Source organism: Chiloscyllium punctatum, chromosome 10 (assembly GCF_047496795.1).
Source record: "Chiloscyllium punctatum isolate Juve2018m chromosome 10, sChiPun1.3, whole genome shotgun sequence".
Classification (NCBI taxonomy): domain Eukaryota; kingdom Metazoa; phylum Chordata; class Chondrichthyes; order Orectolobiformes; family Hemiscylliidae; genus Chiloscyllium; species Chiloscyllium punctatum.
Genome location: NC_092748.1, coordinates 43298097 through 43323765, shown reverse-complemented (window position 1 = coordinate 43323765; position 25669 = coordinate 43298097). Strand labels below are relative to the sequence as shown.

At 39.5% G+C, this 25669-nt stretch overlaps 1 protein-coding gene across 2 annotated transcripts in view; it reads left to right on the top strand.

The window, feature by feature from the left end:
* The first annotated feature begins 13757 nt into the window (after window positions 1-13757).
* wdr75 (WD repeat domain 75) overlaps window positions 13758-25669 on the top strand; it is a 35592-nt gene continuing 23680 nt past the window's right edge. The window contains exons 1-11 of one of the 2 annotated variants that reach the window (XM_072579021.1): window positions 13758-13901; window positions 15803-15932; window positions 18391-18456; window positions 18541-18640; window positions 20708-20832; window positions 21878-21948; window positions 22051-22167; window positions 23118-23206; window positions 24077-24235; window positions 24716-24775; window positions 24861-24976. In XM_072579021.1, coding sequence (XP_072435122.1) covers window positions 13807-13901; window positions 15803-15932; window positions 18391-18456; window positions 18541-18640; window positions 20708-20832; window positions 21878-21948; window positions 22051-22167; window positions 23118-23206; window positions 24077-24235; window positions 24716-24775; window positions 24861-24976 — 1128 coding nt within the window. In that variant the 5' untranslated portion in view covers window positions 13758-13806. The remainder of the gene's footprint in view (window positions 13902-15802; window positions 15933-18390; window positions 18457-18540; window positions 18641-20707; window positions 20833-21877; window positions 21949-22050; window positions 22168-23117; window positions 23207-24076; window positions 24236-24715; window positions 24776-24860; window positions 24977-25669) is intronic. The other variant, XM_072579022.1, reaches the window with a different exon arrangement.

The window sequence follows — 25669 nt, the reverse complement described above, 5'->3', positions numbered from 1 at the left end:
TAAGTGTATGACAGCAGATATGCAATCTCATTCATAAAATAAGGGGGGACTTTAACTCAGCCTCACGAAATGAATGGAACAGGCTTGAAGTCAAAGTGGCCAGTGACAAGCCACATGCTCCATTACTGCTGGATTCCCACTGCCCATGTTTTAGGGGACCAAGCCACCTGACTGATGTTGGAAACTCATTAATATAGGGTGATTGGGGGTTCTGTAAAACCTACCAGGAAAGAAGATAAATCATTTGAAGTAAGCCAAATATTCCTCCACAGAGGCAGGATGAACAGACGAGGTAAAAGTCACGAGGTAAAAGTCTAATGCTGTGCTGCACTGGATTTGCTACTAAAGCCCTTTGCTTAACATTTCCAATGAGGCAACTCCCAGATCTTCTGCAGCCTAACCAGTGACCAATATGAAATGAAAAATTTATTTAAATACTCCTTTAAAACATTCGTGTGGACATAGAATCTGGTTAGGAATGTAATAGTAGGAGTAGGTCATTCAGGCAGTGACAGAAAGTGGGTACTGCAGCTGCTGGAGATTAGAGTCTAGATTAGAGTGGTGCTGGAAAAGCACAGCAGGTCAGGCAGCATCCGAAGAGCAGGAAAATCGACGTTTCGGACAAAAGCCTTTCATTAGAAATCCAGGCACTGAGCCTGCCTACCATTGAATTGAATCATGGCTGGTTGAACACTTCAATGTGTTTTACCTACCCTAACCCAAAATTCCGTATGTCATTGATAATCAGAAATCTCTGCCTTAAACATACTCAAAGACTGAGCTTCCACATCCTTCTGTGGTAAATAATTCCAAAGGTACACAACCCTCTGAGTAAAGAAATCTCCTCATCTAGGACCTATGTTGCAACTCCTTTAATTTTAAATTGTGGCCCTGATTCAAGACTTACCAGGGAAACATCTTAACTGCATCGACCTTGTTTATCCCTTTAAGTATTTTGTATGTGTCAATGAGATCACCTCTCATTCTTCAAAACTCTCAAGAATACAGGTCTAGATTGCCCAATTTCCATTGAGTTAATACAACTTCAACATTAATTCTTCCCTAATGATTACCTTATAAAAACATCTCCACACCCCCACACCCACTCCCCTCAGCTTTATCCGATTGGTTAATGATTAACATTGACGTAGAGAATCAAATCTACATCCACCAATATCCCATTTCCCCAATGGTCCCAATCCCCCATTATGCTGAATAGATTAGAATTGGAAATCTTCATTTTGAAAATTGAGGATTGGAGATTCATTTATAATACACAAACAAAACACAATATTCATAAAATAAGTTTACAGGAAAATGAACACCAGGATCTTGCTCATAGATGGAAAACTAAAGGATTTAATAATATACAGAAGTGCTCGATTTATGAACAGGCAATTTATGAATACTGGTATTGACAAACGCAATCACATTCAGCGATGAATTTTAAAAATCTGAAATACGAATGTTTCCTTGAACTTACTTTACGTAGTCCTGCATTCTGATTTGCGTACAAATCGGCTTACAAACAGAATCAAGAACAGAACCCATTCACAACCCGGGCACTATCTATAAACATACAATCTTTGATATATGTGTTACCTTATGTAGTTAAAGAAGGAAATACTAAAAATATTTAACGCAAGTTCAGAATACATTATTAATACGTACCTCCAAAGAAAGGTATTAACAAAAATTAAAAGACTCTGAAACCCAAAGTTAACATCTCAAAATCACAAAATCACCCTAGATGAGGTGCTATTCAAATTTCTGACACATTTGGCAGGATAATACAGGCATCAGGTCATTGTGAAAGAAGTTGAAAGGTGCTTGGAGTGGATGGTGGAAAGGGAGGCTAAAGCTGCTATGGTATCTTTTGAGGGTCAAGCATCGGCATAAGTAACCTCACCTTTTGGCCATCAGTCTATGTGGGACCTCTGAACTGTTGGAGTAGTAGGGAATCAAGCTTTTTTTTAACCCAGAGTTGACGAGTGTGGTGCTGGAAATGCACAACCGGTCAGGCATCGAATCTCTTGCACCTCGGATGCTGCCTGACCGGCTGTGCATTTCCAGCACCACACTCTTCGACTCTGATCTCCAGCATCTGCAGTGCTCACTTTCTCCCTGTTCTTTTACCCACCCCCACTATCACTGTTCTGAGGTTTCATGCCAACTGTCTCCAACTGGTCAACGTCAGGCCTTGCTAGAGTATCACATGGCACATGTCACCTAGTGCAATTCTGGGAGCCTACTTCATCACTGTGGGAGAAAATGATTGCAAATTTCATTGAGAAAGATATTTTGCCCAACTGAAGATGCCCATAGGTATCCTTAAACTCACTGTGACAGACAGTGGGCTGACTGGTGCAGACATCTCCAACCTAATATCGAAGATAGACATTGACAAATTGGAGGAGATCCAGACAAGGCACCCTGTTGTTCTCTTAACAATTATTGAATAACTTTCAGTAAAGCTGATGATGACATTGTGTATTGTGACTTGGTAAGTCATAGAATTGTGGCTGAAGGTAACAATCCATTAAAGAGTTCTCATTGCCAAATCTCATCCAGTTGCTTGTTGGAAGACTGGGATGACCTGCAGAAGTCTTTGGTGCAAGGTACCACCCAAGAGACATTAAGACTGTAATTTTCTCCTTCAATCATCTTTAGGAAGTAACACAGAAAACAAAGGATCTGTCTCAATTACCACATGTTCTACACAAAGACTCATCAGAATGCTTACCCCCTACCTAGGACTGAGTAAGCATCAAAAGTTCTCAAAGGTGCAAAATATTTCTGCAGTCTCAGTTTGATCCATCACTGAATGAGATATTGAAAAGACTGCTTTCCAAATTAGCTTTGGAAATATACATGAATGCTTTTTGGGCTTTCTAATGCCCATCACTTTCATGTATGTAATGAATAAAGCTTTTTCTGACCTTTAATTACCAGTCCAATAATGCATATTTTGATGATTTGCTCAATTTCTATTCAATGTTCAGGGAGATCCTTGAAAGACTAGCACCGCCTGAGCCCATTTCTCAAAGGTTACCTTGAAAGCCAATCCAGAGAAGTGCCAACTTTTCCAAACTAAAGTATGGTACCTTGTGCATTTCATTGCCAAAGAAGGCATTTTTCCTGACAATGAGAATATCTTAGCTGTACTGGATTAGCCCGGCCTAATGCAGTGAGGGAGCTTCGTGGGTTCTTTGGTCCACTTAGTTACTATAGATGGTTTGTGGAAGGCTATGCACAATTGGCTGTCCCACCTCATGACCTGCTGAGGGAATCAGAGAATTCTGAAGGAGCTTGTAGGAAAGATATAAAGGGCATAATATGTCATGAAGCATACAAGAAGCTAGACCCCAGCATGTGAAGATTCCTCTTCAGTCTTCAAGCATAAGCTTTTCTTATCACCTGTACTGTGCTACCAAGGTTCCCTGCCCAATGACAGCCATGTAACCACCACTGATTGTTGTAACAACCCATCTGATTGTTCTAACAATCCATCTGTTTGCTAATGCCCTTTAGGAAAGGCAGTCCTTAACTGGTCTGGCCCACATGTGACTCTAGATATACAGAAACATGGTTGTCTCCTCTCTACCTTCTGGACAATCAAGAATAGGCAATAAATGTTGGCCAAGCCAACAATATCACATTGTATGAATGAATAGAGGATCATTCTCGAAAGCTGACCTCAGTAATCTTCAGCTAGTTGAAGGGGTCATCAACAGATTTTAATAATACTAAAAAACCCATATCCATAAGTCCATTATCAGCTGAAAAGGGAATCTAAACAGGGGCTGGAGTCCTCTATCAGCTGGTTCATGACAATGAGAAGCAACTTGTTCTTTCTAACAACTTCAAGTGTCAAGTGTTAGCTGTAATCCATGATCATGCAGGACATGAAGCGACAGAAATATCAAATGCAATAACCAAAGAATGATGTTACTGGTCTGGGTTGGCTCCTCCTAATGATACTAATGTTGACATTGTGAGAGCTATACTATAGCTAAAGGAAAGAAGCAACTTTGCTGCAGCATAGGACCTGTGGTTGCCATAGCTTGATGCTTGTATTTTATGGTCCTTGACCCAAGCAGTAATGGTACACAGCATGTCGCATACTCACAGTTGTTTTTACTAAGTTCATGTATGCTATTCCCACCTGTGACAAAAGGCTGTACCACCTATTATCATGCAGAGGCTAATGGAGAGTACGAACAATCCAACCATACTCTGCATGACTCTCTGTCACCTTGTTTCCTGACAGCAAATTGAAGTGGCCTGAGTTCCTCTTGGAGCTGGTTTATGTTTATCAAAGGACCATACAATCATCTATAGGTAATTCTCCATAACATCATTTAGAGTCATAGAGTCATAGAAATGTACAGCATGGAAACAGACCCTTCAGTCCAACCTGTCTATGCCGACCAGATATCCCAACCCAATCTAGTCCCACCTGCCAGCACCCAGCCCATATCCCTCCAACCCTTCCTATTCATATACCCATCCAAATGCCTCTTAAATCTTGCAATTGTACCAGCCTCCACCACATCCTCTGGCAGCTCATTCCATACACGTACCACCCTCTGTGTGAAAAAGTTGTCCCTTTTATATCTTTTATATCTCTTTTATATCTTTTATATCTTTCCCCTCTCACCTTAAACCTCTGCCCTCTCGTTCTGGATTCCCCAACCCCATGGAAAAGACTTTATCTATTTACCATGCCCCTCAAAATTTTGTAAACCTCTATAAGGTCACCCCTCAGCCTCTGACGCTCCAGGGAAAACAGCCCCACCCTGTTCAGCCTCTCCCTGTAGCTCAAATCCTCCAACCCTGGCAACATCCTTGTAAATCTTTTCTGAACCCTTTCAACTTTCACAACATCCTTCCGATAGGAAGGAGACCAGAATTGCATGCAATATTCCAAAGGTGGCCTAACCAATGTCCTGTACAGCCACAACATGACCTCCCAACTCCTGTACTCAATACTCTGACCAATAAAGGAAAGCATACCAAATGCCTTCTTCACTATCCTATCTACCCGTGACTCCACTTTCAAGGAGCTATGAACTTGCACTCCAAGGTCTCTTTGTTGAGCAAATCATTGGACAAGGCCCAGTTCTTACTGTTGACCACATCCTTGGGTTCACTTCTCTTTCTGATGGAGCTGGCCAGGTCAATGAGTGGATAGCCAAGTATCACGTGAGACTAAGCCAGGCATTCAGATCTCATCAAGAGGAATGACCTTACAATCCAAAATTGGAATATCTGGGGTCAGAATAGGAAAGATGATATCTGGTTTTTCTGAATTCCACAGAATCATCAAGTGGTTGGACACAGATGGTGATGTGGTATGGTATCTGGGAGTTGTTTCTTTATCAGCAGCCCCTGCTGTTAATCTTGATCTGAGGACCAAATGAGGCTAAGCCAAGTGTTTGAGGTTAACCAAGAGAGCAGCATTGAGGAGAAAACTGTAAATGATCACAATGCTGGCAAGATTAACCTTCCAATTGGCACAAGAATATTCCTCCAAGATTCGGAATATCAGGAGTCACACTAAGCTACAGGATATATAGGATATGAAACCTCACAAAATCAGCAAGCAGCTGGACACAGATGACCACGCATAGGTTGCCGAATCAGTCCCAGTTTTGCAGATATGTCCTTTAGAACTTAAACAGCTTGGTCAATAGTGATGGCACTGAGTCTCTCTTACATTGGACATTGAAGTCTTCAAACCGGAGTATATTCTATGACCTTACCACCATCAGCGTTTCCTCTCAATGGTGCCCAGAATTATGAATTTCTAATTCATCAGCTGAGGGGGCATTAAATGGTAATCAGAATATTTCCTGGGCTGATAACATGAGATGTTATAGGGTTCAGAGTCAATGCTGATAACTCCCAGAGCAACTCCCTTCTGACTATGTACCATTTTCCTTCTGCCTTTGTTGGATCTGCACAACTGGTGGAATATGAAACACCCAGAGTTGATGATAGTGGGTTCTATGCATTCTAGGTGTGATTTGATTAGCATGCCTATGTCAAGCTTTTGCTCAACTGGTCTATGGGACAGCTCTCTCAATTTGGTATGAACTCCCAGTGTCAATATAGAGGACTTTGCAAGGTCAACAGAACTAAGTGCAATTGGGTCAATTCATGAGTCCAGTTCAGTGCCAGGTGGTTGGTTTAATTTTATTCCTTTTCAACTTTTCCATAGACATTTGATATAACTGTTTGGCTTACTAGGCACTTCAGAGGAAATGTAAGAGTCAACCACATTGTTTAACTTTTTGCCGGAATTCTTCTTCTAACTCCCAAAAAAGCATAACTAATGTGGTGGGTAAGGTCCAATGTTGGCCTCAAACATTTGTTTAATCTGGAAATGCACATTTAAACACCAGTAAAGCAGGGCCAAAACTAAGTGTCCCTTCTAACTTGCCAATGCTTTAACAAGGTAAGCTTTGTGCTGATTCCAAGCTGTGCACTAGTTGTAACCAGGCAATAACATTCACAGTTCAATTCCAATCAAAATACTTATTTCTAATGCATAACTGTGTAAGTAGGGAAAATATTGTATAATATATGGCGGTGTTTCTCAGCATTTGTGAATTTAGTCATCAGGTTTTCACTTTTGATGAGCATTTGGATTCATTTGCAAATGAATGGCTGATTTCAAGAAGCAAATTGGTGCATGAATATATTTGCATGAACGTGGATGCAGGTACCAGCTGAAGTTAAAGTTTGAAGAATAACCAATTAACAATGGTTAGACACAAAACCTCACAATGGGTTTTTTATTGAAAAGATGCATTTTTTTCACAGTATTAAGAAGGTTTATCTGGATCTTAATGAGTTCCAATGTAAATGTATTGAATCATATTCAGCTGTACTCAAAATATGTCACTGAAACCAGTAGCTAAAGACCCAAACTGTTGTAAACAAGAGCAGAGTTATGTTACTGGCTGTGCCATGTGCTCTTTCATGCCAGCAATTATTTTCAACATCAGGCAAATGTCCACTTTCTCATGACAGTACATTGGCTCAGTTCTAAACTTGTAATGTGTCCAGATAGTCTTCAGCAGATTTCACAGTTGACCTCACATAATTCTGAAGATTAACAGCACTAAATGCAAAGCCCAAATAATGTAAATGCATCCCATTATACTTGCCTCTCAGCTGTGGGTTATTCTGAAGTATATTAGCCTAGATTTTGTAGCTATAATGAGGGCAAATCTGTTCAAATTGACTGTCATTACTCCTCTGAAACACATCACAACTTCTGGCTTGGCATCAGCTCACTTGCAGCTGAAATCTTCATTCATGTCTTTGTAACTTCCATATCTGACTGTTCACAATCACTCATAGCTGTCCTCCCATCTTCAACTCTCCAAAATTTGAGGTCATCCAAAGTTTCGTTATTTATAACTGAAATTACAAAATGTCATAATTATCCATCTCTCCTGTGTTCACTGACACATATTGGCTTACTGTGTGACAATACTGTAATTTTAAAAATTTCAACCTATTTTCTAAGCACAGCCTCAGTCCTCCAAGTCTCAGTGACATCTTCTGCAATGCCAAAATCTGCAGAGATCTGCATTCCCCCAATTTTAGCATTCAGAGCATCCCATACTTAAATCACTTTATGACTTATACACATGCTCCCAGCTGCCTGGTCTGAAGATTTGCATAACCCACGCTAACATTTCTTACTTTTCTACTCCTCTCTCCTCCCTTAAGACATTAGTTAAAACGTGCTTTCACAGATTTGTCAATTGTCTTAACTAGGGCATTTGTTTAACCAAGATGGTTAGATTTGTCAAGCCCTGGGCCTTTTTAGATTACTTACAGTGTGGAAACAGGCCCTTCGGCCCAACAAGTCCACACCGCACCCGCCGAAGTGCAACCCACCCATACCCCTACATCACCCCTTACCTAACACTACGGGCAATTTAGCATGGCCAATTCACCTGACCTGCACATCTTTGGAGCGTGGGAGGAAACCGGAGCACCCGGAGGAAACCCACGCAGACACGGGGAGAATGTGCAAACTCCACACAGACAGTTGCCTGAGGCGGGAATTGAACCCGGGTCTCTGGCGCTGTGAGGCAGCAGTGCTAACCACTGTGCCACCGTGCCGCCCACCGGGCCTTGGAGGGTGTCTCCTGACTTAATACGGGTATATATACAATACTTCCGTACCTCTGTTTGGGAGCTTTGCGCCGAACATAGCTGTTCTGTATTCGGTGTTTTTTTTGTGTTTTTTGCTTTTCTTTCTTTTTTTTTGGTGTTGCTTTGCACAGTGTTAGGATTTGTCTTGTATTAGAGGGTAGGTTAATAGTTAGAAGACAGTAGTTGTATTGTTTTTGTGTTTGTTTTCTTTTTATATTTGTTATTGATTGTATTTTTCAATAATTTTATATGTTCATAAAGTTAAAAAAAATTTGCTAATAAATATATTTACAAAGAAAAAGTGCTTTCAGACCAAAACTCCAAGCAAACATGAAAAGATCACTCAGTATATTCTCAAGGAAGGGATTGGGAAAGGGATTTCTCTCTCGTATCCTGATCCATATGTCCCTTGCAAGCAACAGCATGAAAAATTAGATCATCTGACAATTATTACAAGGCTATTTGTGGTAGTTTGCTTTGCGCAAATTAGTTGCTGTGCCTTTTACATTACAAATGTGACTACATTTAATGGTCTATATTGTCTGTCCCAAATTAACTTGGAAGAGATCCCTGAAAATCATGCCCCACTGTTCCACAAGCCATCACAAAATGTGTAATGATACAAAATCTCAATGAGACCACAAAATGGCTGATTTGCCCCACTTACTGGATTCTTAAGTGGCTTTTAAGGTAAATCTCGTGGGATGTTTCTCCTTATGGGAGGGTCAAGGACCAGAGGACATTGTCTCAGAATTAATGGATGGTAATTTAAGACTGAGGTGAGGAGGAACCTCTTCTCTCAGAGGGCTGTGAATCTTTGGAACTGCTTTGTCACAGAGAGTACATGGGCAGAGTCCTTGTACATATTTAAGGGCTGGGATAGATAAATTCTTGATCAGTGGACAAATCAAAGGTTATTGGGGAAAGGGCAGGAAGGTGAACATGAAGAGTGTTGGATCAGTCATAATCCTATTGAATGGCAGATCAAAATGTTCCTGTTTCTTACAGTCTTATAGTTTTATTAACTGCTAATTTAGTTAAAATCATTCTGCACTAGATTTTGACTGTAACAGAACACAGTTCTATTTATTGTAAAATCAATAACTGCAGACACTGGAAATGTGATTCGAAAACAGAAATTGCTAGAGAAACTCAGCAGCTCTGACAGCATCTTTGGAGAGAAAAAGAGTCAATGTTTCATGTCCAGTGACCCTTCATCACAAATACCACAACTTGAGCCCACACTTCAGCTCACGCAGTTGATGCATCTCTATCTTGCTTGAAACTTTAATTTTCATGATCCTGCATTGGAACCGTGATATCTTTCTTTTAGTTCAGTTAATTCCATTTTTTCTCCTCAGCTGCTGCCACTCCTGCTGATCTACTCCGGCGATTTCTGTTTTGGTTCTATTTACTTTTGACTTGTGACTTTTGAATGAAGAGAAAAGAAAGGATTGTGAATTAATTAATTCATTCATTCATCCATGAATTATTGTCACATATATCTAGAGAGATACAGTGAAAAGTGTTCGATCGTCACAGTCTGGCATCATCTGGTGATACAAAAGAATAAAAAGTACTTCAATACAGTTCATCTTCATCCACCAGTATTCCAAACACAACTCCAGGACTTAAACAAGATCTTTGCAAGGTCCTTGCTCCAGGCCTACTGCAGCCAGGCATCCCCGCTCTGTCATCACTGTGGCTGATGTCTCACTGCCAACTTCAGGAGTCCATGCGTAGGGCCTACGAAGACAAGAGCCCTCACTCCAGACACCACCGACACCACTCCAGCCTCCCCAGGAAGGTGAAGAAAAGTAGAAGGAAAAGAAAAGAGACAAGAAGGAGAGAGAAAGTTAGAATGCGCAGCCCCAAAGCAGTCAAGCCTACTACGCCAGTGCTGCCATAGTAAATCACTGGTCTGCTACTACATAAATTAAGACCACTTCAAAACTCTGAAATTGACACTCACTCAGTCATAGTTTTGACAGACTGAAGACAAAGGACTTTCCACCTATATCATGGTGAAAAAAAGACTTCAGAGTTGGTTACCAAAATTCTGAAAATCAAAAGTCCAGACCACAAGGCGAAATTATTATGCTCAGTCCTTTAGATTTTATAGCAATGAGGATGTGCAGTTGTTATCAGAATGATAGACATTTTTCAAATCACTGGTTGATCAGATAGACATGTTTTTTTCTGGCTTGATAATTCTTTCTTATAAGTTTTCTTCATTTTTTAGTTGTTTTCCCACATAAAGAAAGTGTGCGGGACCTAGATATTAATGTTTTCCATTTGCAAGTTTCAGATGTTTCAATATTAGCACCCCCGTTTTCTTGATATACCATATACATTTGGGTAAAAGTCAAATTTTTTAGGCTTTTTTTAAAATTAAATTTATGAGGTGGACTATTACATCAATATACTTTTGAGTGGCTGAAATTCATGCTACAGTCCAAAATATTGTATCATTTGCAGTAACCCAATTGATTTTTAAACAAATAAAGAAATAAAAACACAACAAATTATGGTATTATGACTAGTGTCAACCTTTACACAAGATATATGGAAATTTCCAGATTTTTTGGCCAAAAATAAGGGTCTTCTTTTCTATGAGATCGACTTACACCCAAGTATTGAGGATGAAGTGAATTATTGCAGTGGGTGACTCACTTGGAGCAGTCCAATTTAGACAAGTAATCATGCCACACAAATCTTGAGTTATTGACTTTTTATTTGTGAGTTCACAGCGAATGACAAGTTGACCTAATGGTCACAAGTCACTGTGACAAGATACAGAGAGAAGCATGGTTATATAGGTTACAATCATTTAACAATTAGCAAACTGTTAATTGGAGTATAGTGGGCACTCGCCCCAGTCATGTAGCGTCTGGACAGTGCTGGTTACTAGTTGATAAGCAAATGTTAGTATAACAATAGATTCTTGTAAAAGAAAAACATTCCCATACTGGGAAAGAGTTCACTATCAGGTGCTAGTACAGCTGCAAGGTCAGCCACCTCACTGAGCCTGGGAACATACAAGCAGACACTAATATGAAAATTAAAATTGATTCCAGGCTTTAAATATGTGACAAGACAGCTGCTTTGGTTATAACAGACCTTCCGCATCAAGTATATATGGTACGTAAATGATATAGATCTTGGTGCGCAGAATCATAGAGTCATAGAGACGTACAGCATGGAAACAGATCCTTCGGTCCAACCTGTCCATGCCGACCAGATATCCCAACCCAATCTAGTCCCACCTGCCAGCACCCATCCCATATCCCTCCAAACTCTTCCTATTCATATACCCATCCAAATGCCTCTCAAATATTGCAATTGTACCAGCCTCTACCACATCCTCTGGCAGCTCGTTCCATACAGTACCACCCTCTGTGTGAAAAAGTTGCCCCGTAGATCTCTTTTATATCTTTCCCCTCTCACCCTAAACCTATGCCCTCTAGTTCTGGATTCCCCAAATCCAGGGAAAAGACTTTGTCTATTTATTCTATCCATACCCCTCAAAATTTTGTAAACCTCTATAAGGTCACCCCTCAGCGTCCGACGCTCCAGGGAAAACAGCCCAGCCTGTTCAGCCTCTCCCTGTAGCTCAAATGCTCCAATCCTGGCAACATCCTTATAAATCTTGTCTGAACCCTTTCAAGTTTCACAACATCTTTCCGATAGGAAGGAGAACAGAATTGCACACAATTTTCCAACAGTGGTCTAACCAATGTCCTGTGCAGCGACAAAATGACCTCCCAACTCCTGTACTCAATACTCTGACCAATAAAGGAAAGCACACCAAATGCCTTCTTCACTATCCTATCTACCGGCGACTCCACTTTCAAGGAGCTATGAACCTGCACTCCAAGGTTTCTTTGTTCAGCAACACTCCCTAGGACCTTACCATTAAGTGTATAAGTCCTGCTAAGATTTGCTTTCCCAAAATGCAGCACTCGCATTTATCTGAATTAAACTCCATCTGCCACTTCTCAGCCCATTGGCCCATCTGGTCCAGATCCTGTTGTAATCAGAGGTAACCCTCTTCGCTGTCCACTACACCTCCAACTTTGGTGTCATCTGCAAACTTACTAACTATACCTCTTATGCTCGCATCCAAATCATTTATGCAAATGACAAAAAGTAGAGGACCCAGCACCGATCCTTATGGCACTCCACTGGTCACAGGCCTTCAAAGTTTACAGATGATAGAAAATGAGAAAATTGTAAACTAAGAACTTTGCAGAAAATGAAAAAGATTTTGTAAGATTGGTGGAGATAAGTGGCAAGCGAAATTCAACACTGAGAAGTGTGAATTGATGCACTTCAGTGCAAAGAACATGGGCAGACAGTAAGAATGAAAGAGTATTAGTTCTATATATGCAAACACCATTAAATTGAGGTTGTACAGAACATAGATGAGGCCACTTTTGGAGTACTGTGTACGGTTCTGGTCGCCCTACTATAGGAAAGATTTTATCAAATTGGAGAGGGTTCAGAAAAGATTTACTAGGATATTGCCAGGGTTAGAGGGTTTGAATTATAGGAACAGGCTGGTTGGAGTTAGAATTTTTTTTCATTGGTGGGGTGATCTTATAAAAGTTCATGAAACTATGAGGGGCATAGATAAGGTGAATAGCAAAGGTCTTTTCCCTGGGATGGATAATTTCAAAACTAAAGATCAAAGTTTTTAAGGTGAGAGGAGGAACATTTAAAAGGGATATGAGGAGCAACTTTTTCCACAGAGAGGAAAATGTGGATACAGTTACAACACTTAAAAAATAGGTACACAAATAGGAAAGGTTTAAGAGAGCCATGTACTGGCAAATTGGACTAATTTAGTTTGGGAAACTTGGCCGGCATAGTTGAGTTAGAATGGCCTGTTTCCATGCTGCATGATTCTATGCGAGGTAGAGGGAGTTGTTAATAAAACTTAGCTTCATACTAAAGCTAAGTATTCTTAGCTTCATGAATACTGTACCAGCATAAGTAACAGGCACAAGGTCCACCCCGCTGACGAAGATAAAAATCACACAACACCGGTTATAGTCCAACAGGTTTACTTGAAAGCACTAGCTTTCGGATCACTGCTCCTTCATTAGGTGGTTATGGAGTATAAGATCATAAGACACAGAATTTATAGCAAAAGGCTAGAGTGATACATTGAGCAAACCTGAAATTGTTAAGTCTTTCATCTTTAAAGTTATTGCGAGAAGGTGACTTGAAAGAAGTTTTGGGATTTATGAACCAAAACCTACATTCTCAAAGATGAAAGACTTAACAATTTCAGGTTTGCTCAATATATCACTGTATGACTGTAATCTTTTACTTTGAATTCTGTGTCTTATGACTCCACTACCTATCTGTTGAAGGAGCAGCGCTCCGATAGCTGGTGTTTGCAACTAAACCTGATGTTCTGTGAGTTTTAACTTTGTCCACGCCCCTCTCGACGTCACACGCAACAAGCCCCGCCTTTCGAATGGCTCCTATGAACAGAGCCCACCCCTCTGATGTCACACGCACCAAGCCCCGCCCCTCCAGTGGGCGGTCCGAGCCCGCCACGTCGTCACGCCTAAGCCCCGCCCTCAGCCCCCAGACCATGTGGTGGTAAGGTCGGGGAAGATGGTGGAACAGACCGCTCGGGATGACGTGCGCGTGATCCGCACTGGCGGCAGCAAAATCAACTACAGGCGGCCGCTCTTCTCCACCGACAACAGGTGAGTGCCGTCTGATGCTGCGTCTGCCGGGGGAGCCCGGCTACTAGCAGCCATGTGGCTGTCTGCCTGCTCTGGGATGTCGCTGGCTCGGGTACATTCTAATACCCGGTGAGGCAGCAGTGAGGAACTGTGGAGGGAGTTAGGGCCTAGTCCCGGTTCCCACTGTCTCTCTCTCTCTCTCTCTCTCCCAGTCCTGGAACTGGGACAGCCGCCCACCGTCTGTGAACCAGGCTGGGAGGCTTTGCTGCATACGCCGCCAATGAGTGCACCAGTGAAGCCTGGTGTGCATTGGTTGTAACGTTCTCGTCGGGATGCTGAAGGTGTACTCCTGACAGTTTATCCTCAATACCCTCTTGTTTATTGTTGTGCCTTTTGTGTTGTACTTGCATATTCAATCACACGGGCTAACCTGTAATTAATAAAATGGGGACTCCGTTCCTCTTTAAAGCCAACAAAAGGAGAGGAGATTCACTCGTTTGGTAACTCGTCTTTGGGATGTGCCAGGAGGGAGGGTGGGTTGTTAGGGAGCGTGGATCTGACTAGATAGTCAGCTCCATGCCCCCCCCAACAACCCACCCTCCTGTCCTGGTACCTTCCCCTGCCACTGCAGGAATTGCAAAACCTGCGCCCACACCACCTCCGTCACTTCCATGCAAGGCCCCAAAGGAGCCTTCCACATCCATCAAAGTTTCACCTGTACATCCACCAGTGTCGTTTATTGTATCTGTTGCTCCCGATGTGGTCTCCTGTACATTGGGGAGACTGGACGCCTCTTCGCAGAGCGCTTCAGGGAACGTCTCTGGGACACCTGCACCAATCAACCACACTGCCCCGTGGCCCAACATCTCAACTCTCCCTCCCACTTGGCTGAGGATATGCAGGTCCTGGGCCACCTCCACCACTGGTCCCTCACCACCCAATGCCTGGAGGAAGAATACGTCATCTTCCACCTTGGAACACATCAACCCCAGGACATCGATGTGGACTTCACCAGATTCCTCATTTCCCCTCTCCCTTCCATCTCTCCCTTCTCTCCTCTCTCTTCCCCCCCTTGCACAGGTAGGAGTCTTCAGATTACTCATGCTGCTGTGTGACAGGTAGGAAGATAATGCTCATCTTGAGGTAGTACTTAAAGAATCTTAGGGGTATGTGTCTAGTTTTGGGAAAAGTGGCCCATGTATAACTAGGAAGGATTGCACCTCAGTGGAGTTGGATCAAGGATTTGGTGATGTTACTGTGGAATGATTGGTAGCGGGATTGGAACCTGACAACAGTTTATTCAAGGAAAATAGCAGGAAATATTAGGCAGAAAATTGATAAGTGAGAATGAAAGGCAGAGGAAACAAAGTCTAGAAAATAGACAACAAATGAGTTATTCTTCATTGTTAATGGTACACATAATGCAATGATTCTAGTGATTAACATGGTATGCTGACGATGACACTCAAGATCTGGCTGTTAATGAAATGTGGCTTAAACTAGATGTGAATGTTAACAATATTCCTGTTACAGGAATTTGGTATGGGGTAGGTAGGTAGGAAGAATAAACAAAGTTACATTATTGTTTAAGAAAATAATATGCCCGGTGGTTGAACTGAAGATAAAAAAAGGGGTAATTACATTGCTTGAGAATATGTTAGAGACCCTCAGAGGTGAAGGAAGATAAGAGAAAATATGTAAAGGCATTAAGAATATCTCAAAGGGCAATAGCTGGGAGGATTTCAACTACTCTAATATCATGTGGGATGAATTCAATACAAAAAGTGTAGAAGTGCAAAATTCTTACAATGCTTTCCAGTGAACCTTTTTTAGCTAGTAGAAAAGCAGAATGGAACTTATTTTCTTAATCTGTTCTGTTTGTTTTCAAAGTAGTTCTCAGAAACTTAATATTCATTCTGCAGATATTTGTTGTGTGCATCAGGCGATTTTGTGAAAGTATATAGTACAGCCACAGAGGAATGTGTACGTGTTCTGCAAGGCCATAAGAATCTTGTCACAGGCATTCAGCTTAATCCCAGAAATCATTTGCAGGTAAGTCAGTTTTGTTTTAGAGTTAATCTTTGGCCACAACAGAGTTTTACTACATTGTAACATCTATATCACAACCCATGCAGTGCGGTACATAAGTGAGCTTTGTAGAAGATACTGGAGACTGATTTGATGTGTTGGCGGCTGTGTTGTGACTATTAGCAAATGGAACACATCCCAACTGACTTACGACACTTGTAAATGTTCTTCTGAATGGAAGTGACACAATTAGTTTTCAAGTCAGTCATATAGCATGGAAACAGACCCTTTAGTCCAACCAGTCCATGCTGACTATAATTCCAAACTAAACTAGTTCGATGTGCCTGCCCCAGGCCCATATCCCTCCAAACCTTTCCTATGTCTTTTAAACATTGTAATTGTGCCCACATCCTCTAATTCTCCTGGATGTTCATTCCACACGTGAAACACCCTCTATAAGAAAAAAAAGCCCCTCTATCTTTTTTTAAATCTTTCTCTCCTTGAAAATGTGCCCCCAATCTTGAAATCCCCCATCTCAGGAAAAGGGCACCTACCATTAAAACTTTCTATATCCCTCATGCTTTTAAACACTTCTAAAAGATCATCTCTAAACCTCCTATGCTCCAGTAAAAAAAACTCCCAGCCATTCTTCGTAATTCAAACTTACTATACCTGGCAACATCCTGATAAACCTCTTCGGAGCCCTCTCCAGCTTAATATCCTTACAACTGGATGACAAAACTGGACGCAGTACTCCAGAAGAGGCCTCAACAGTGTCTTGTACAATCTCAATGACTTCCCAACTCCTATACTCGGAGAATTGAGCGATGAAGGCAATTGTGCTGAACACGTTTTTAACCACCCTATCTACTGAACTTCAAAAACGTATGTTTCCAAATGCCTAGGTCCCCTAGTTCTACAGCACTACCCAAGGCCCTACTATTAACTGTACAAGTCCTACCCTATTTGTTGAACCAAAATGCGACACCTTGCATTTGTCCAGATTGAACTCCCATGTGCCATTTTACAGCCATTGACCCATTTGACCACGACCCCATTATAATCGTAAACTATCTTTGCTGTCTACGGTGTCATCGGTTTTGATGTCGTCCGCAATCATATTAACCATGCCTTCTATATTCTCATCCAAATCATTTATATAAATGACAAGGAAGGACCCAGAACCGATCCCTGTGGAATACCTCTGGTGATACAGAACTTTTATTTTCCTCTCTGGTCAAACAATATGATTAGAACAAAAATAGTCTGGCTGAAAGATCCGGCAGTATTTAAAATTCTGTGCATGTATCTAAAGTCTGTTTATAGTGAGAAAGAAGGTGAAACAAATATGTGTCCTCTCTTGCCTATAGATTTGGGGTAGTGAATAAGACTATTAAGTAAAGGAGCAGAATTAGCTCATTGAGTCTGCTCCACCATTTGACCATGGCTGATCTGTTTCTCAACCCATCCTTCTGATGAAGAGTCGCCAGACTTGAAACATTAACTCTGACTCCTTTCTTTAGATGCTGCCAGACCTCCTGAGTTTCACCAGCACTTTGTTTTTGTTCCATTCATGACTTATTAGCTTTAACTGATGGAAATCAGTGGTATTGCTTTTTTTTCTCTGGCAGAAAAGGGGATCCTGTCTTCCATATAATGAGTGAAAGTTTTCATAAAATATTGGACCATCACAGCTATTGATGGTTTGTTTTTCTTCGTTACGTGGAGAAAGATTCCTTATCTGGCATTGATGAGAACCTAAATAATAACTGTTATTTGATCATATTATGGACCCCATTAAAATATATTAAGATAACCTAGACCCTAACTTTTTCCTATTTTAAAGGTAGGTGTAAGGCATTGCATTTCAGATACAATTCAATTGGTCAAACTACTTTAAGCAAAACACTCTTTATTTTTACACTACAGTTTAAAAAAGACAAAAAGAATTGGCTTAACTGTAACTCTATCAAAATGTGTAACAAAATAACGTATTCACTGTTCTAATATAATAACATCCCATAAATACACCCTTGGCACAAGCAAATTCAGTAAAATAGATTGTCTCACATGCAATTCTAGCAACAGGAAGAGAAACCTAGCTTTTAGCTTTAACAGAGACGAGATTAAGAATTTCCACATCTACTTTCAAGACTGCAGCAACTGCAGAAAGCTGAAACTAAAAATCCCAGTTCTTTGGCAGCTTGATCCCATCAATTCAGGCTGTTTCCATTGTTCCAGCTGAAAAAATCCAAGGGTTCGCAAGGTATCTACTTATGGGGTTTGAGCAGACTGTCAGACCTCTGTCTCATCTTAAAACCGGGACAAAATTCACCTCTTGATGCCATAGTATCATCTCAGTTAAAATTTGCATCAAAGTTTAATAACATATGAAGTCTATGCAGTTTAACTTATGTGAAGAATAACTTCAATGAAATGCCTTTTTCAAATGGTTAATGGTGATTTCGTTATTTGTTTATAGTTGTATTCTACGTCATTGGATGGCACAATTAGACTTTGGGACTTCACAGATGGAATCTTAATGAAAGTAAGTGGTGGTGTACTTTAAACTGCAGCGTAAAGAATTTTAATGTTTTTTAAAATATGCATTAACCATAATTTTCCTCTATAGACCTTTGTTGTGGACTTTAAACTGCTTGCCCTGTACACGTCTGCTGCTGACGAAAAGTCCATCTTTGCTATTGTTCCAAAAGATAATAATGAAATCTCAGGTAACTAAAAAGTTTACAAATCAGTTTTGAAATCTGATTTAATAAGCCTTCTGCTTTGCCAACATTGCATTGTTTGTGCACTTAAATAGAAAATAAATACGAATATAACATTTAGAAAAGCTGTTTAATGCTAATATAATCAACTGTATTTTAATATCCAGTGCTCTGTTCTCTAAGCATATTGACCTTTTAAGCATTGGTCAAATATCCTTTTGTTTTGTAACATAATCTTTGTAGGAGTTTAACATGTACAGACAATCTAGCTTAGTTTTAAGCTCTTTGATCTGCATGTAAGTATTATTCAAGCTGAGATGTACCTGGCCTACCTCACATTATCCTGGATAGGCAACATATTTCAAAAATTTGAACAACTCTCCCAGATAAAGAAAGCTGTTTTACTCTGGAAATATGCAGGTATGATGCCAGGTATGTAGTCTGTACGTAGTGAGTTTTGAGAAGATTTGTAGCTCAGGTTGAGGTTCTGGATGTAGGTTTGCTCGCTGAGCTGGAAGATTCATTTCCAGACATTGTCACCCTACTAGGTAACATCCTCAGTGGGCCTCCGGGTGAAGCAGTGCTGATGATTTGTGCTTTCTATTTAGAAATTTGGGTTTCTTTGGGATGGTGATGTCACTTTCTATGCTGATGTCATTTCCTATTCTTTTTCTCAGGGGGTGGTAAATGGGGCCCAGGTAGATGTGTTTGTTGATAGAGTTCCGGTTCGAATGCCACACTTCTAGAAATTCTTGTGCATGTCTCTCTTTGGCTTGTCCTAGGTTGGAAGTGTTGTCCCAGTCGAAGTGGTGTCCTTCCTTATCTGTATGTAAGGATACTGGTGATAGAGGGTCACGTCGTTTTGTGGCTAGTTGATGTTCATGTATCCTGGTGACTAGTTTTCTGCCTGTTGGTCCAATGTAGTGTTTATTACAGTTCTTGCACGGTATTAGGACAAGCCAAACAGAGACATGAACGAAAATTCCTCGAAGCATGACGTTCCAACTGGAACTCCTATCAACAAATTCATCGCGTTAGACCCCATCTACCATCCCCTGAGAAAAAGAACAGAAAATGACATCAGAGGAAATGACAACACCAACCCAAAGAAACCCAAACATATAAATAGAAAGCAGAAATCATCAGCACTGAAGATGTTACCTAGTAGGGTGACAAAACATCTGGAAATGAACCTTCCAGTTCAGCAAGCAAACCTACATCCAGATGTAGTCTGTATGTTCCAATGCTTAACTTATGGAATTAAACTTTTTTTTTTGGCTATTCGTAATAAGTTGAATACAGATCATACTCAACCAGCCCACTTTGCATAACCTAAAGCAAGATTATTAGTTGCGATTCCACAGCTGAGCGGCACTTTTTGAGCAATCCTGTAAGTGCTAACAGCTACACCAGAACCAATTTAAGATAATCTGTCGAGTTCATGTTGCAGCCGACATGTGAAAGTGCACTGATTCTCAAGCCCCTTTTTCTCTGGGATGCTATGATAGTTAATGATTTAAAGAAAGTCTGCAAAGTTTACCTGTCTGATAAAATCGGGTTAACTGAAAACACTAACCAAGTTCCTGTATTTAACTAGACTAATGTTCACTACGCACGAGTAAGTTTTAGCCACAGGTAAACAAAACTATCAAATATCAACATGTAACTAAAAATCAAATAAAAATAAAATGATATTCTGGATGGAGGGAAAACAACCAGGGAAAAGAGCACCAACCAGGACACCTTTTCTCTCGCAATATAAATTATTTCAATTGTTTGAACTTTTACATTTTTGGTATGAGTACAAAATGAGAAACTTTGATAATCTGTTTGTTTTCAGTAGTATTCAGGTCCTGTACTACCAAAGCCTGTATGTAATTATTAATTTAGCAATCATTTTCAATTGGTCTTTTTTCTCTAACCAAGTGTAATATTGGATTTTCATTCTGTTTGCACTTTAAGTTTTGGTAGTCATTGGAATGTTTCTAAATTACATCATGGAAGTAAAATTTGAGGGTCGTTCTTAAATGTTGTACTTTGTGGCCATGCTTTGCGATCTCTGCTGTGCTCCAGGGAATTTTCAGTTGGTGTCCATCAATCTGCCCAAGTCAACTGATCAAGAGGTTGCAGTTAAAGACGTAACTGTTGTTTTGGATGATGTACATCAATCACCGAAATCGATAGCTTTTGGCAGAGAGGTAGGACTCCTCGATTATCCAGCTGTAAATTAAAAATCATTGTAAACAAAATGGAATTTGCTTTCTTACACCTGATTTTTAAAAAATCATTTTAACTTATCTCAATTATGTTGATTAATAAAACAAGATTATGGATTACGATAAACCTTTCCTGACAGGGAAAAGTGCAAATATAACCTAATGTACATTTGTGTCCTTGTTTAATGACGCATGATATTTATAGATAGAGAAATAAAGTTTTATCCAATGAGAGATTAACCTGTCGCCAAAGTACTAACTGATAGTGTCTACGGAGTGAGAAGGATGTTCTTTCTGTGACTATAATATTGTAGGAAATAGCTGTTACTGGTAATATATGTATCCAAATAATTTTTATTCAGAGATAAAAGTTACATGGTGAGGAAGTTAACCTTTTTGAATAAATGAATTAAGTTTAAAATAGAAATATTCATAGAGATGTACAGCACAGAATCAGGCCCTTTGGTCTAACTCGTCCATGCCAAACAGATATTCTACATTAATCTAGTCCCACTAAACCTTTCCTATTCATTTATCCATACAGATACCTTTTAAATGTTGTAATTGTACCAGCCTCAACCACCACCCCTAGTGGCTCATTCCATACATTCATCATCTTCTGCATGAAAAAGTTGCCCCTTATGTCCCTTTTAAATCTTTCCCCTCTAACTTTAAACCTATGCCCTCGAGTTTTGGCCTTCATTACTGGAGGGAAAAGGCTTTGACTGCCTTTATCCATGCCCTTCATGATTTTGTAAATCTTAAGGTCACTCCCTCATCCTCCAATGCTCCATTCAATCTATTCAATCTCTCCCTATAGCTCAAACCCACCAACTCTGACAACATCCTTGTAGGTCTTTTCTGAATCCTTGCAGGTTTCACAACACCTTTCCTATAGCAGCCATGCATCTCTCAACTTCATGTATTTTATACTTCTTTGATCAGTTTAAATGACATCAGAATGCAAAATGCGTTTTTTTTTAATTTTCTCCAAAACAATGCTGAGCATATTGTTTTCTATTAACAGGGTCAGTTTGTTGCTTCAGTCAAATCTCTTGAACTTTGTGTGCTTTTCTTTAAAAGGAGAAAGTACTACAGGTTGGAAACTTTGATTTTTCTTCTGCGTACTCAGTTTTAAGAAACAATCTATTTACAACCTAGGCAACAGAAGAATAATCTTATGCTGATTTACATTTTAAGGTTTCCCTTGAGTAGCAAAGATCGGAAAGGAGCAAATAATGTGTTTACGTGTGTAGCCTGTCATCCAAAGGAAGACTGTGTAGCAACAGGCCACAAAGATGGTAAAATTCGGCTCTGGTATGGTATTTAGTTATCTTACTTTTGGTGTTATAGTAGTTCACGTGACCCCCACCACCACCCCACCACTGCAGGGGATAGGTTCCAAGACCTACCGCAGAGGCCCGAAACCACGGATGGGTGTGAACCCATTCATTTAAATGGGAAATGTGCCTTCCCAGCAGCCCTGGTCCCTGGTTCTGAAACATTCCCTATAATGTTTTTGGGCAGTGGTAAATTGTGGGTAACTGAAACTGCAGAAACTGGACCCACTGATGTGGAGTTCGCCCTGTATTTTTCAAAATGCTTGTTGGAATTCATTCTCACTCTTCCTCCTTATTACAGTTTACAAACTGATACAAGGTTTTCATTCTCTCATTATTTTTGTAACTGCTAAAATACAGGCTTTAATAATCCCATTCTGATGGAATTCCCATGTATGCAATTCTGTTTGACACGCTCAACAGTAAAATCTGCAAAGGTCTACATAACAATGGGATGCTCCATTACTTTCAATGCGAGAAAGGAGTGCTTAGGGACTAAGACCATTACTAAAATGTCATGACTCAATGTTTTAGCAATTGTTTCAGGAATCAGTATATTAAACAGCATTTGACATTGAAGCATAAACATGTAGAAAAAAAATACAAAATGTTTTTCAATCTGCAGCCTTGACTGAAATGTATTAGCAATTAGCAATCTCCATGAGCATGTTCTGGTCTATTTAATATGCTGTTCCATAAAAGCAGCTGGTCATTCAGAATGTTTCAAAGTGTAAAAATTGAATTAAAGTGAGAACTCATACAATTATGAAGTTTTCCAAGTGTTTCATGTATAAAATACTTTTTGTACATTTTTAATATTGAATTATTCCCATCACACAATGTAATTGAGCATTTTTTTTAAAGGAAAATAGACTCTTTTCAAAAGTGAAAAGTTCCTAGGTTTGATTTGAATTTTCAATTTTCTAGGAGGAACATCAGTAACAAACAGGAGTATACGTATTCAACCCAACACTGGCATCACAATGTAGTCAATGATCTGATCTTCTCAGCAGAAGGTAGGGAAATATGTGCAAGTTTCTAACTTGACCAGCCTTTAAGTGGGAGACTTTTTTTTTCTTTTTACATTATCATGGTACACAAGTTTCTGAAGATTTTTAATTTGTATGGAAATTAAAATTTTAATACTATACATATTAAAATTTTGATCTTTTTGTTTTTCTGAAGAGAACGAATTTGGAATTTGTCATTGTCATTTCGTGACAAGAAGGTCATTGCTGATTGTCAGCAGACCAGTCCAGTCAATTCTGTCCACCTGCTCTCTCCCTATTGCACTGCAAGTTTATTTTCCATCAAATGACTACTGAATATCTTTTTAAAATCATGCTCTGCTTCCACCGACATTGCATTTTTAAAAAAAATTCCTCACTTTTCCTCTGTCCAACATCTTAAATCTATCCGCTAATAGGAATAGGCTTTTTTTTTGTTTACCTCCTCTAAACTTACCAAAGTATTGTACAGCTCTGTCACATTTTTCATCAAACTCCAGCCTCCAAGATGAGCACAGTTTCGCCAAACTAAACTTCTGGTTAAATTTCCTCCTACCTGAAATCATTCCGGGAAATGTCCTCTGCATCCTTTTTTTAAGTTATTTCATGGAATGTGGGCATCTTCTGCAAGGCTAGAATTTGTTGCCTGTTCCTAATTAGCCTTGAACTGAGTTGCTGGTTAGCAATTAAAAGGACAGTTAAGATTCAACCAAACATTTTGAGAATTTTAAGTCACGTTGACAGTGATTTGTGTTTTTTGCATTGTAGAGCATCTTTTTAGGCTGAGAATTTTTTAATTGAGATTTTATGGTGACAACTATTTGTGAAAGACTAGAAAAATATTCTTGGCTGATTCATTTTACTGTGGTTTTTTAACAGGCACTAGTTTGCTCTCTGGAGGAGTGGAGTCTGTACTGGTTCAATGGCAATATAAATCTGAAACAAAGAAAAACTTTCTGCCTCGACTTGGGGGAGCGATTGAACATATTGCAACCTCGCCTGATGGTTTCTTGCATTGTACATCTCACAGTGATAATAGTAAGAGTTAGAAACTTAGAGTCACTGTTTTAGCAAAGTTTTAACTTTATAGTTCTATTGCTTATTTGGTTAATTCTATTTAAAACTTTCAAAGGTTGAACTTTGCTAACTTTTGAAATGGCAGGATCAGCATTTGATACCGATTTGTGTTTAATTCCGAAAAGTTTGTTAATCTAAATGATTGCATTTTAGTGATTAGCTTGATCTGCCATTCCTCCTTCATTGTTTTATTTCCCAAATATCTTGTACCCAAGGTTATTAAGCATCCAATATGGCCTAGCAAGTGGCTATTTGTGCTGTAGCTCATCAGTTTATTAATCACACTTTGTGCATTTAGGCTCGTGTATTTCAAACTTGTTCATTTTTTATCTTCTATGATCTTGTCTAATTTTGTAATGTTTCTAATTTGACTGTCTGTCCCAATCCCCTGGGCATCCTGTTTCAACTTTTCAATATCACATCTTGGGATTTTTCTTTCAGAAATAATCACCATCCAAAGCAACTTGACTGTTTCTGCCATAATTCAAGGTTTAGTTAAAGGTATGTATCTGGCTGAGACTTGTTTGAACGAGCTATTCATTGGCACTCAATTGTTTTCCATTTTTTATTTTGTTTCTTTTTACAGGTCAGGAGGTTTTAACTGATTTAATGCTTGATCCAAGAAGCAAAGCTCTGGTTCTAAATGGGAAACCAGGGCATTTGCAATTTTATTCACTCCAGAGTGACAAGCAGTTGTACAATGTAAGTGTATGCAGTTATTTTCAATCTTGTCTTTCATATTTTTATGAAAAAAAATCATGCTTTAAGTTCTTTTTTGTTGCCACACTTGTCCCATATATAAATAATGTTACAGAATCCCATGACTTGGTTTCCTGGCTTGCCATTGTAAGCTTAGGTTCTGACAAAAAGGCTGTAGTGTTTACGCATCAACTCATTGCATTTCAAAGTATTTCTTGAACTGATGCATTTTTCATCTAAGTCATCACATGAAATAATTGTAACATGTATGATTGTCTGTATGTGTTTGGAAATTCTGGATAATGTCTATTTTGTTGGAGTAGGGATCAGTGGTTTAAAGCAGTTCATGTTAAATAAAAACATAATTGTAGTATAGGACAAACGAGACATTGTTTTTGTATTTTTCTTAACTGTTTGAGGTTTTGACCACTGATTAAATGTAATACCTAGCTTTTACAGCAATAATAAATTAGGGTATTCACAGTAATTTTAGATTTACCTGAATGGGATGGCCTTTGGTTAGTTTTGGTTAACAGTTTTTGTGTAGATTTTGAATCCGTTTTTGAATTGAGTTGTCCAGTTTCTATTCTTAGTATTTATTTATTGTGGTCATTTGATTTTTCTTTCTTTAATTCAACCTTTTTATAATTCCGTTATGAATTGAGGACTGCCATAGGTACTACATTTTTGGTTTAG